This window comes from Cannabis sativa, chromosome 3 (genome assembly GCF_029168945.1).
Source record: "Cannabis sativa cultivar Pink pepper isolate KNU-18-1 chromosome 3, ASM2916894v1, whole genome shotgun sequence".
Lineage (NCBI taxonomy): Eukaryota > Viridiplantae > Streptophyta > Magnoliopsida > Rosales > Cannabaceae > Cannabis > Cannabis sativa.
This window is the reverse complement of record NC_083603.1, coordinates 46,555,522-46,569,544: the sequence shown is the minus strand read 5'-3', so window position 1 is coordinate 46,569,544 and position 14,023 is coordinate 46,555,522. Positions and strand designations below refer to the sequence as shown.

General features: G+C 44.1%; 1 protein-coding gene across 1 annotated transcript; it reads right to left on the bottom strand.

Annotated features, from left to right (window-relative positions):
* Nucleotides 1-12,554: 12,554 nt before the first annotated feature.
* Nucleotides 12,555-13,308, bottom strand: LOC115710331 (oleosin H2-like). Its single transcript, XM_030638699.2, has one exon. It carries the CDS (start codon nt 13,236-13,238, stop codon nt 12,744-12,746), a length of 495 nt encoding a protein of 164 aa, XP_030494559.1. The 5' UTR covers nt 13,239-13,308; the 3' UTR covers nt 12,555-12,743.
* Nucleotides 13,309-14,023: the final 715 nt, after the last annotated feature.

Here is a 14,023-nt window from a genome sequence, read left to right as displayed (position 1 = left end):
ATGGTTCTATTGCCTAAAGTCCTTTGTCTTTCTTGATGAATAACCATAGAAAAAACCTTGTTTAATGGAGGACAAGGATCAATTAACAAGATCTGATCTCGAATGGCATGATATGAATCATTGAGGCCTTTAAGAAATTGAAGGACTTCGTCATGATTTAAGTGATCTTGATTTTGTGGAGCAGCTGGACAGGTGCAAGGGATTCGGGGTCTGAGTTGATTAATCTCATCCCATATTGCCGTGAGCTTAGTGAAATAAGCACTCACAGATTCAGATCCTTGGTTAAGGTATGTGAGAGTTTCATTTAACTCAAAGATTCGTGGTCCGTTTCCTTGATTGAAACTGTTGACCGAGGTTTTCGGCAACTATTAAAATATAATCATACTAATGAGCTGTAAGGAAGTGAGATGAAGACTTTTTACGTGGTTGGGGCGTTAATGAGCCTTAGTCCACGAGCCACTGCTATTAATGGATGTATTTAATACAGATTCTACACTATTGAGAGAATGTTTTTCTCTTAAATACAGAGAATGTTCTTGGTGAGTTTTTGCTCTTCTTGCTCTTTTGCAACCAAGATTCTCCGACCCCATTAAATGAGCTTTGAGGGGGTATTTATAGTGTTTTGGTGGGGTAATCCCTAGAATTGTTCTTACACATGTATCTGTAAGTATCCATAAAGTTGGGCATTTCCGATGAATATACCATGGGTGATGCATGGTCAAATCCCTAGGTGCTGTAGGGTTTTTATGGAGAATGTCCTTTTTGTCTTATGATTGACGTGACTCTTCGCAGGGTAGCCGTCGCTAGACTTAAATGATCATTACTGTAGCGCTGCTGTTCGGGGGTTGTGCCGTCAGACTTTATTGCGTGTTACAGTCCCAACACGCTTCCTCCCATGCAGCATTAAATGCGACTTGATTTCTCGGGAGAAACCTGACACATCCCGGAGGGCCTTCACGCTATACTAGCTCCCAGGAGTAACTTGTACTCCGGGTGTTTCCTCCGGGACCCATGCTAATAGCGCTTCCTGGTGGCATAAAAAGACTTAGCAAATCTTTCCAAGTTATCTGATCCACGTGTCCCCTCTTGACTGGTCCACGTATTTTGGGCGAATTTTGGAGCAACATTTACCCCCCAAGCCTTGTTTACTTAGTAAAAATAAACCAAGGCTTGTTCAAGTGTCTCCGGTTGACCCCTCGTTTCCCTAGCTCGAGCCTCGAGCGCGTGGGGGCACATTAAATGATGTCATTTAATGCAGCAATATGCTTGTTTGCAGGAATGTTTCCAGCCGCCTCCTCGGTCTTCTGATACGACTTGGGGGCGCGTGAAGGTGTGTCTAATAATGGCATTAAATGCGGCGATTCACTTTTGCAGAGGTCGATTCGTTTCACGCCCCATGATTGATGCGGCGCATTGATGGTGTCAGACGGATACTCAAACGTTTCCACCGCCTTAATGGTAGATTGATCTGGTCCGTTGATCCTTTGGGAATTCGAATCGTGCGTTTCCCCCACCGTACGATTGGTAGGTGAAGACGCCTGTTCCTCATGCATTTTTGCCTATAAAAGCCACCATCTTTCCTTCATTTCGGTTACTTTCCATTCCTTGCCATTTCTGCTCGAATTTCTCAGAGAGAAAATTCCTCAAAGTAGCTCAAACTGCTTTAACACTTAAACACTTCTTTTAATTTTCCAGTGTTCGATTTTACCAGTGCTTCTCAACCCTCACTCAATCACGCTCAGTACCCCCAGTTCAACAATCAACTGTAAGTTTCTTGCATCTTTAGCTAATAACAGGCTTACATTTACTTCGTTTGTTTTCTGGGTTCGCACTTAGAGGCTTCTGGGTGTGTGAGTGTTTAAGTTCTTCGAGTTCTGCTTTATGTTTACTGTGTTAGTTGTAGAGTCGCCATTGTCATGCCTCTGTTGTAGGCATACAGCTTTGTTTGAAGAAGGCCACGTGTTCTTCGTTTAGCAATTGCTTAGGGCATAGGAAGGCTTTTTCTCTTTACTTTTCCTTTTTGCAAAACCACTTTTCTGCGATTTTACTGCACCCGACACTTGTTCAGGGATTCTCTCCTGAGTTTCCCAGGTGACACGTGTCCGGAGGGGGCCTCTTTCCAGCGGTTAGGGGACCCCCACTCCCTTTTTCCTGATTTATGGTTTGGTATGGGGCCTAACTGCTGGGTTTTTTTTTTCTTTTTGTTTTTCTCAGAACATAAAATGTCTGCTTCTGGCTCGAAATCTTCGAAGAAGAAAGGGAAAAACATAGCCACCTTGGAGGAGGTTTCTCTGGGACCTGTTGCCCAGGAAGGGTACAAATCCCGCGCCACTGGTTGGGAAGCGGCCGAGCTTCGATCGACCCTGACTTGCCCTCACCAGCTGGAGAACATCATTAATGTGGCTGGGATCAAACCCTCTACCTCAGGGACTTTCCACCGGCCTCCTCGTGACTCGGAGACGCCTAATCACAACTATGACGGCTTCGGGGCTTGGAGTCAGACCCACTTGATGGCCGGTGCCATGCTCCCGCTCCAAGATTACTTTGTGAATTTTCTTGTATTTGTCGGCCTTGCGCCATACCAACTTATTCCTCAAGCTTACCGCCTGCTCTCAGGCTTATTTATTTTTTACACCGCCCGCGGCTGGGGGTCTCCCAGCTCGGCGGAAATTTTATATTTTTATGAACTTGTATCCGTCCCCAAGAAAGGGGACAAACTTAAGGATGGTTTTTATGGGTTCCGGATCCACCCTGCTAACGAGGGGATGGTTCCATATAATAGGCAGACTCATGTTAAGGAGTACCGCCACCGATTTTTCTTCTCGTCCGGGTTCAGGGCCGTGGACCACCCGGAGCTTCTCACGGAGTGGGTGCGGATCCCACCTTATCAGCGGACGCTCCCCACTCAGGCTTTCCTTCGAAGGGCCCAAGCCTTCGCCTCCTACGACCATGCCGATCTTAATGTCGGGGGCCTGGTCACCGCGGGCTGACTGAGCTGCCGTATTATTGACCCAGATTCTACCCGTCCTTCTTATAACCTTTTTTTTTTTGTTTGTACATATTTGCTGCTGCCTTAGAACAATTTACATATAGGCGGCAGCTTTTATTTGAAGGGGAGACGATTATATCTTAAGGCCTGTCCCCGGGCCATTTACATGTGTATGACCTACCCTTCGGGCTAGGATATATTTTTTTTCTATTTATATATATATGTGATCTCTTTTTTTTTTTTTACACTTATATATTTCAACCTGTCCTTTGGCTCAGGGTTTTTATACTTACGCTCTTTATTTTTGCGCATATTTTTTGACCTGCCCTTTGGGTCAGGATATTTTACTTAGATTGACCTGCCCTTTGGGTCAGGATATTTTACTTAGATTGTTTTTGTTTGTCCGTGCGGTATGCCCTAGTACCCCCCTGAGTGGCATAGAAACTTTGTTTTTAAGGCACTCGGTTTTATTTAATATAGAGGAGGCATACATTTGGACGGTACAAACCCTTTGAACAAAATCTAAGTTTAATTTGCTACTGGTAATATTTTCTGAGGTGATCGGCATTCCAGGCTCTTGGGACAGTAGTTCCGTCCATTCTTTTCAGTTTGTAAGTGCCAGAACCGATTTCGTCCTCGATTTCAAATGGTCCTTCCCAATTTGGTCCAAGTACCCCCACTCCGGGTTCTTGGGTGGCTGGGAAAACCCTTCTTAGGACCATATCCCCAATAGCGAATTTTCTGTTTTTAACCTTGGAGTTAAAATACTTGGTCACCTTCTTTTGATAAGCGGCCATCCGTATTTGGGACTCATCCCGGAGTTCTTCGACTTGATCCGCAGCTTCTTGGAGCAGGGGCACGATTGGTGGCGGATCGTAAGTCGTCCTCCCGTGGGATGGGAATAATGTTTCCACCGGGACCATTGCTTCACAACCGTACGCCATCGAGAACGGCGAGTGACCGGTTGTGGTTACGGGGGTCGTCCGTAGGCCCACAATACCCTTGGCAATTCTTCGTGCCGCTTATTTTTACGGCCCAAACAGCCTTCTTTTTCAAGGTGACCTTTAGGATTTTATTGACTGCTTCCGCCTGGCCGTTTGTCTGAGGCCGGGCTACCGTGGAGAAGCTTTTTACCACTCCGTGTTGGTTGCAAAAGTCAGTAAATTCCTCGCAATCAAATTGCTTTCCATTGTCCGAGACTATCTTGTGAGGCAAGCCGTATCGACACACTATGTTTTTGATAACAAAGTCCAATGCCTTCTTAGCAGTTATTGTCTTCATAGGCTCGGCCTCCGTCCACTTGGTGAAGTAGTCCACTGCTACTATTGCATACTTTACCCCTCCTTTTCCCTCAGGTAGAGACTCGATGAGATCTATGCCCCGTACCGCGAAGGGCCTGTGGGCCGGTCATCAAAGTGATCTCATTTGGAGGAGCTCTCGGTATGTTCGCGTACCTTTGGCACGAGTCACACTTTTGGACATAGTCTATACAATCTTTTTTCATTGTTGGCCAGAAGTATCCCTGCCTCAATATTTTCTTTGAGAGGCTGGGTCCTCCCGTATGATCTCCACAGAACCCTTCATGGACCTCCAGCATGATTTGTCTAGCTTCAGGGTCCGATACACACCTTAAATAAGGCATGCTGAGTCCTCTCCGGTAGAGAATTTGATCCATCATTACATAACGATGAGCACGATATCGAATCTTTCGAGACGGCTCCCTCTCGGGGCAACTCACCCGTGGTTATGTATTTTATGATGGGGACCATCCACCGGGTTCTTGCCCAACCGTTTGTGTGGTCTCTTTTATTTTGATGCTTGGCTCTGCCAAGCGTTCCACTGGTACTACCCCCAGCTCTTCGATTTCGCTGTCCGAGGCTAACTTAGCCAGACAGTCCGCGTGAGCGTTCTTTTCTCGGGGGATTCTTTCTATTTTATAGTCCGTGAACTCGTGGAGCAGTTCTCGGACTATTATTACGTACGCGGCCATCCTTTCGCCGCGAGTTTGGTATTCTCCGGAAACTTGGTTTACGACCAGCTGAGAATCGCTGTAGACTTCCACCCTCTTGGCTCCTACAGCTTTAGCCAATTTTAGCCCTGCTATCAGGGCCTCATATTCGGCTTCATTATTCGAAGCTGTGAAGTTGAATCGGAGTGCTGCCTGGAGCCGCAACCCAGTAGGTGATATCATAGCCACTCCGGCTCCTGAACCGTTTTCATTAGAAGCTCTATCCACAAATACTCTCCAAGGGGGGACGGGTGGTTCCGGTGTATTGGCTGTTGCCTCGGCTTCATTACATTCGGTGATGAAGTCCGCCAAGGCTTGGCCTTTTATGGAAATCCGGGGCACGTAATGTAAGTCGAACTAACTCAGCTCCATTGCCCACTTGAGGAGTCTTCCGGATGCTTCAAAGCTTACGGAGAACTTGCCGGAGTGGATGATTGGTCAAAATTCTGATCGGATGGGCTTGGAAGTATGGTCTCAACTTCCGTGATGCCATCAGGAGGCAGAATACTAACTTTTCAATAACCGGGTACCTTGTCTCGGCCCCTACCATGCGTTTACTAACATAGTACACGGGGTGCTGAATTTTTTCTTCCTCCCGGACCAGTGCAAAGATCGACCGCATGCTCGGAGACGGCCAAGTAAAGGAACAAGTCTTCTCCAAGGACGGGTTTTGATAGGATAGGAGGCTTGGCCATGTGGTCTTTTAACCTTTTGAATGCCTCCTCGCATTCATCTGTCCATTCGAACTTTTGGCATTTCTTCAGTATGTTGAAGAAGGGTATGCACTTGTCCGTGGACCGTGAGATAAAGCGGCTCAGTGCGGCTACCTTTCCGGTCAAACTCTGCACGTCCTTATGTTTCTTGGGGGATGGCATGTCCAGGAGAGCTTGGATTTTCTCCGGGTTTGCCTCGATCCCCCTCTGGCTGACTATGAAGCCCAGGAATTTTCCCGACTTGACCCCGAAGGTGCATTTTTCGGATTGAGTTTCATGCCGTATCTCCGGACGACTTCGAAACATTCCTCTAAGTCGCTTGCATGGTTGTTGCATGCTTTGGATTTGACGAGCATGTCGTCTACATATACTTCCATGTTTCGTCCCAAGAGGCTTTTAAACATCCGGTTAACCATTCTTTGATAGGTTGCTCCGGCGTTTTTCAGTCCGAAAGGCATGACTAGGTAACAGTATACCCCCTTATCGGTCCTGAAGCTAGTGCACTCCTGGTCTGCCGTATGCATTTTTATTTGGTTGTACCCGGCATAGGCATCCATGAAAGACGGCTTAAATCCGGACGTGGCGTCCACCATCCGGTCGATCCCGGCGGCGGAAAGCGGTCCTTTGGGCGAGCTTTGTTTAGATCCGTGAAATCTATACAAACCCGCCAAGTCCCGTTTGGCTTGGGCACTGTGACCGGATTGGCCAGCCATTCCGGATAGTATACGTCGCGGATCATGCTATTGGACAAAAGTTTATCCACCTCTTTCTCTAAGGCCTCGGCTTTCACCGAGTCGAGCGGGCGTCTCTTTTGCTGTACAGGAGGCATGTCCGGGTTGACATTGAGTACATGGGTGATGACATGAGGGCTGATGTCGGTCATGTCTTCTTGGCGCCATGCAAAAATGTCGATGGCGCCCTTCAGTGTTTTTATTATTTTATCTTTTTCCTCCGGATCTAGGCTTCTCCCTATCCGGAGTACTTTGGTGGAGTCGTCGTCGCACACTGGTATTTCTTCGACGTCCTCCATGGGTTCTACGACCCTTTCGGATCCTATGCGAGGATCCAGCTCGTCTTCTTCAGCCTTCTCTATCTCAGGGGGCCCCCGGACCATGAGTACTGGCAAGTGGGTGGCAACATTGTAACATTGCCTGGCCTCTCCTTGATTTCCCCTCACCGATTCCGACTCCGCTTCCCGGGTAGGGAATTTTAGGCATAGGTGTCGGATTGAAGTTATTGCACCAAAGTCGACGAGGGCGGTCGGCCTAAGATTGCATTGTAGCCGTTGGACAGTCTACCACCACGAAGGTGCAATACTTGAATGTGCTTTGGGGGGTATCCGGGCACAGGGTAACTGGGAGCCTGACTTTTCCCATCAAGATTAGCGTTGTCCCGTTAAACCCTGTGAGCTGCGATCCACTAGGAGAGAGGTCCCGGTCGGTCAACCCTATCGCAGTGAAGGCTTCTTTGAAGAGCAAGTTCACGGAACTTCCGTTGTCAATCAGGACTCTAGCCACCACTTTATTTGCGATGGGGGTCTCTATGACCAGCCGGTCGTGATGAGGAAAACGTACCGTCTTGGCGTCTTCTTCCGTGAACGTTATGGGTTGGTCCATTAGCCGAGGCCTTTGAGCTGGGAGTTGAGTGACCTCCCACACCTCACTGTGTCTTGCGGCCTCGGCATATCTCTTTCGCTCCTTTCGAGTGTTTCCTCCGATATGGGGACCTCCGGAGATCATGGCTACCCGTCCATTAGGCCGGGCGGTAGTCCGGTATATGCCGGGTGTCACCGGCGGAGCAGGAGGCAATACTCCTGCTGTACCCCCTGGTGTTCCCGAAGGCATACCCCCTGCCACCTGCCCCGGGTTAAGGTGGGGCAACCTATTTTTGATCCACTCATAGAGGTGGCCCAAACGGATTAGATTCTCAATCTCATCTTTGAGATTTTTACACTCATTGGTGCTGTGGCCAATGTCGTTGTGGTACTCGCACCTTTTACTCGGATCTCTCCGGGAGCTGTCTCTGTACAATGGCTGGGGTCTCCGGTAGTGCGTATTCTGCCTTGTGGCAAAATATACACGTTCCTGGGAGTCCGTGAGCTCTGTGTACTGGGTGTATTGGGGTGTGTACCCCTTCTTTTGGCGCTTCTCTCCCGTTCGGGTGCTGCCCTTGGAAGACCTTTTGCTTCTCGACCCCCGGGTAGGGCCTGTTAAGCTAGCGGTCGGGGCAGCCTGTGAAGGAGTCCGTCCATTCACCCCGGACGGGTTGCCGTAATGGGAAGATGCCGGGGGCAAAGCTTGGCCCTGGCTGTATCCGGGAGTAGCAGAAAACTGTATGCCACTTATCGGGGGGGTCGCGGTCGGGACAGTACCCGAGGGCGATACTCCTGACATGTATCCTGCTATCCCGGTGGGATAATAGCCTCCGTAAGCCACGATCTGGGCTTCTTCGAGGTTAATATATTTTTGGACTCGCTTCTGGAAGTCCTGAAGGCTAGCGGCCGCCTTCTTCGTAATTCGTTCCGAAGGGAGTCCCGTGCGGATTCCGCTGGAGAAGCGCAAGCTGTTGTCCGTCGTCGACCTTCTTGGTCTTCGAGGCTTCCTCTCGGAACCTCTTGATGTAATTCTTCAAGGTCTCGGTGGGCAGTTGCTTGATGTTGGTCAAGGCACTAACCTCCAAGTTGACCTTCCTGGCGGCGACAAATTGTCTCCGGAAGTTGGTTTGGAGTTTGTTCCAACATCCCACCGATCCTGGTTCCAATTTCTTGAACCATTCCTCTGCCGATCCGCTTAGAGTGAGGGGGAAGCATAGGCATTTGGCGTCATTGCTGACCCGCATGACTGTCATGACTCGGTTGAATCGTGACAAGTGATCACTGGGGTCGGAGTTCCCAGTATATGCCGCCATCTCGGGCATCTTGAAGTTTTTAGGGAGCTCCGCCTCCAGGATATGTTTGGCACAAGGCTCCCGATCCTCACTGTCCGAGTCGGAGTCATCTCCCTTCTGCCTCCGAGAGACTCGGGCAATATCTTTTCGAAGTATGGCAAGCTCTGCCATAATTCCTTCGTTACGCACCCGAGGAGACTACGGGTCTGTATCTTTTGGTCAAGGTGATCCCGGAGGTCACCTTGATTCCCATTGATTTGATTTCTCAGATCAATGGGTGGACATCTCTGTCCTCCTCTTCCTCTACCCCCTGGTTCCTGGTGCACGGAAACGCTTTTCCGGTCCCCTCGATCCTGAGGGCCAAGACTCCCTCTTTGGGGCTTGCCCCTCTGTGGACCTTTCCCTTTAGGGAAATCCGAGCGGACCTTTCGCGGATCCTGCGCCTTTTTCTTTCGACCAGGGGCAGAAGTAGGCTTTTTTGTTTGGTTTTCCTCAGCAGGGTGCCTTATAGGGCTAGGTTCCCTAGGCCTTTGCTGCTGGGAATTAGGCGAAGACGTCGCTGGCTCCCCGTCGAGTCCAGCGGCCATCGCCTTGGGATGCACGTGAATACCAGCTGCCTCCATGGCTTTCTGCATGGCTAGCATCACTTCATGCATTTTTTGATTTTGCACTTTCTGAGCTTCGATCTCAGCTTCATGATCGATAGCTTTTTGTCTGAGGAGCACCAGCTCTTGGTAGCTCCCATCATCATAAGCGTACTCGTCGAGGTGTTCCTCGTGGTTTTCATCGGGAACTATTCCTTCTTCTTCTTCCTCGGACTCCTCTGCTGCCCTTGAGGCTACATCTTCCTCATTGGGATCTTGAGCGTCTTCTAGAGGGCGAGGATGACGTGTAGCTCTTGTCTCCACCATTATCGTGAAGTTAAATGCTTGTTGTGAAGCAGCTTTCCTCAGCTCTCAATGAAAGCACCAAAATGTTGACCGAGGTTTTCGGTAACTATTAAAATATAATCATACTAATGAGCTGTAAGGAAGTGAGATGAAGACTTTTTACGTGGTTGGGGCGTTAATGAGCCTTAGTCCACGAGCCACTGCTATTAATGGATGTATTTAATACAGATTCTACACTATTGAGAGAATGTTTTTCTCTTAAATACAGAGAATGTTCTTGGTGAGTTTTTGCTCTTCTTGCTCTTTTGCAACCAAGATTCTCCGACCCCATTAAATGAGCTTTGAGGGGGTATTTATAGTGTTTTGGTGGGGTAATCCCTAGAATTGTTCTTACACATGTATCTGTAAGTATCCATAAAGTTGGGCATTTCCGATGAATATACCATGGGTGATGCATGGTCAAATCCCTAGGTGCTGTAGGGTTTTTATGGAGAATGTCCTTTTTGTCTTATGATTGACGTGACTCTTCGCAGGGTAGCCGTCGCTAGACTTAAATGATCATTACTGTAGCACTGCTGTTCGGGGGTTGTGCCGTCAGACTTTATTGCGTGTTACAGTCCCAACACGCTTCCTCCCATGCAGCATTAAATGCGACTTGATTTCTCGGGAGAAACCTGACACATCCCGGAGGGCCTTCACGCTATACTAGCTCCCAGGAGTAACTTGTACTCCGGGTGTTTCCTCCGGGACCCATGCTAATAGCGCTTCCTGGTGGCATAAAAAGACTTAGCAAATCTTTCCAAGTTATCTGATCCACGTGTCCCCTCTTGACTGGTCCACGTATTTTGGGCGAATTTTGGAGCAACAGAAACGATTATTGAGCACTGTCCACATTTCTGAAGCTGTATCAAAATACATGATACTGCTTTTGATTTCTGGTGAGACAGAGTGCAATATCCAAGACATAACCATTTGGTTACATCGATTCCAAGAACTGAACAAAGAATCAGTTGGGGAAGGTTGGGGTAAAGTTCCATCAAGAAAAGGGGTTTTATTTCTTGCACCAATGGAGAGTTTAAAGTCGCGTTTCCATGGTTGGAAATTACGATCTGTTAAGACAGGGGTAGCTAATGCTAGACCAGGGTGATCTGCATTGCTAAGGTAGTATGGGGGTCGAATGTCCTCATAGGCAGGACGATCGTGCAAAGAATGAGAAGAAGTAGAAATTGAATTGATTGGAGGAGCAGGATTCGGATTAACCTGAGTTTCAGGGGCCGATTCAGTGTGTTGCGGAGCGGAAGGTGCATCGACCACTGGAGTTTCGTTGTCAGTAGTGGTAGCAGAGAAGGTGGCCCGAGTTCTTGCCATGATAGAAGCTGCAATTTGAGTTCTTTGAGTTCTTGAAGCTTTAATGCTAGTGTGAACGTCTGATACCATATTAGGATTTAGACAGAGGAAAATTGATTTGATTTTATTCAATTTGAGAATTAATGAAATGGGGAATCAAGATCACCTGTCCAAATATTATATCCCATATTATGTCTAACCAATATAATAATGACACATTATTTAATTTATTTTTGTAAAGTTTATACTCTAAAACTAACAGAGCAAGTCTGTTAGCTACAAAAAATGGTAGAACTAATCTTTTTAATTAAGGAAATTATAATCATAATATAATTAAAATAACTAAAAAAATAATAATGATTTGTATTTTTTTTATCTAAATGATAAGGACATAATATTAATAGGAATCATTGAAAAAAAAAAAGAACAACCCTTTAATTTTTCTTGTAAAAAGAAAAAAATGATTGTATTATTAAAGATAAATCAAAATTATTATAATTGGTGTGAAGAAAAAAAATACAAATGATCAGTTGTGCACAAATATCAAAATAATAAAAATAATAAATACTTAAATATTTTGCCATATTATTATTATTATGAATCTATTACATAAAATAAAAATAATCATTTGTAAATATTTGATATAGTACTTTTTAATTTTCATTATTGTTTAGAATAATCTTCAACGATAATTTAGTGGCCATGAATGTACTTAAAAAAAAATCATATATTCTTGTTATAAAATAAGGATATAATCAATTATATAAAATAAGTAATGTAATATGTAGAAGTGTTTTGTAAAAATAATTTTTATGAAATTTTTTATTAGTAAAATAAATTTACAAAAAAAATTATTAGTAAAATAATCTTGTAAGGTAGCGGAAACGACCATAAATTATATTGTGCAACCATATATGATTACTATAGTCACGAAACGGCTATAAATTTACACTGGGCGACTATTATAGTCGGATAGAGTAAATGAAATAAGGTTATTTTGTAAATTTTAATATTCACATTATTATATTTACAAATTTCACTATTATAAATAGATACCCGCTGCAAAGTTCAACCATGCTTCTTTGACTATTTTGATCTCCATGTATATTTTGAATCTATACAATTAGATGTTAATATAAAAAATTAAAAAAAATATGTAGCAATTATATTGTTAATATTTAATTTTAAAAGAAAACAATAATAAAAAAAGAAATTATGAAAACAGCAAAAAAAAAAAAAAACTATTAAAAATGAAAACTTGTAGTTAATAGAATTGCTCCGTTAGTTTTAGTGAGTTAACTTTACAAAAATAAATTAAATGATGTGTTATCATTATATTGGTTAGACATAATATGGGATACAATATTTGGACAGAATCTTGATTCTGAAATGAGTCTATATATAGCAGTAAAATAAATAACAAAGAGTAACTAACATCCTTAACAGTCCTAACTCACTAACTAATCTTGAATTTAATATATGTTTCTATAGTTTCGCGTGAACATAGTTACTTGAGGCTTCTTGGGTATACTTTGTTGTGATTAAGTACTACTTAAATATACAAACTAATGTAGACACATCTCTAATCTTGACGCACACATTTAATTATGCACAACCATTTTGTGCATATTATTATTTTATATAAATAAAAATGCATTGCTATCGGCCGGACTAGGCTAGCTCTTTTAGAAGATAATAAACAACTTCCACATTCCCTCACATTTATTTTTTAAACATGCTTTTATTACATACATAAAAAGTTTACAACTTACAACTCAACCATTACATAATTTAAACTAAACCCAAAAAAAAAAACATTACAAAATAAATAAAAAAAAAAGAAAGAAAAACAAGAGAGAAATAAGGTGACGAGGTTGAGAGAATCAAATCCAAGTATCTAATGGGCTCGTTTATGTTTTCGTTCCCTCGGCCTTGCTTTGTATCGCTTGCCCAGTCTCCTTAGTTTTCTGGCCCACATACGCCGCCGAGTCCTGCACGCGCCGCCTAGCATAGTCCGCCGCCTCCGGAAGCGCCGTAGAAGGCGTCATCCTGATCCGGCGAAGATAATTGGCCAGCCAAGACAGTGACGAGAGGCCCGTGATACCGAAAGCGCCGGAAGTCAAGAATCCAGTTACAGCGGCGGCAATGACGAAGGCGGCGGGGACTAAAACAGGGCTGAAGATGACGAAGACCGGCGTGGAGAGGGCGAGGCCGAGGAGAGTTCCGGCTAATGTGAGTCCGGCTAGGAGGAGGAGGATTCCGCCGAGAGGGACGAGGGTGACGACGGTGAGAATTTGCTGAGCTGAGGGACCACTTTCGGGGAGGAAGCTTTTCATGGCATCGCTTGGGGTTTGGTGTTGTTGTTGCTGCTGTTGGCCGTATTGGGTTCTCTGGTAGTCCGCCATTGATGAAGGTAGTGAGAGAAAAAGAAGAGAGAGAGAGAGAGATGAAATGGGATGAGGGGTTGTTTGTTGTGGCGGTGGAGATGAAGGAATGCGAAGATATTAAAGTAGAGGATGGTTTGGACAGGTGGAAGGTGGTCGTGACACCTGTAACTTTTTACGTCGACGTGGACTGCATGCGAAGATTTATTGTTTCTATATTTTCATATTTTATATATTTATTTTTCAGAAACACATTTTATTTCAGAAACAATATATTATGTAAGTACTGTAGTATTTTCGAAAAAATAAATGTAAGTACTGTATTTTTCTCATTATTTTTTTTTATTATTTTATAGTCTTTTCTAGAATTTGCATATTTTTATTTGATGATTTTTATTTTTCTTTTCGATGGATTGCCAATTTGAATCTTATCATGTCCGTATTGGTCGGTGATAATTATTTATTTATTTATTTATTTTTTTAATTTTGAAAGAAAACCATATACTTGTTTTAATATATATGAGATGAAAATTTAAATTTATTAAATATAATATTTATTTGAAGAACTTACAAAATATTAAAAAATTAGAAATTTATAAAAATATTCGATCATAAATTTTTTTATATTTGTACTGTATTAAGTTTATAAAAATATTATATTAATATTTCAAAATTATTAAAATATTATATTTCAGTAAAATAAAAAAAAACAATTTAAAAATTAGGGTAAATACCATTTTGGACCTTGTGTTTTGCAAAAGTTACAGATTGGACCATGTGTTTTGTTAAATGACAAAATGGACCCT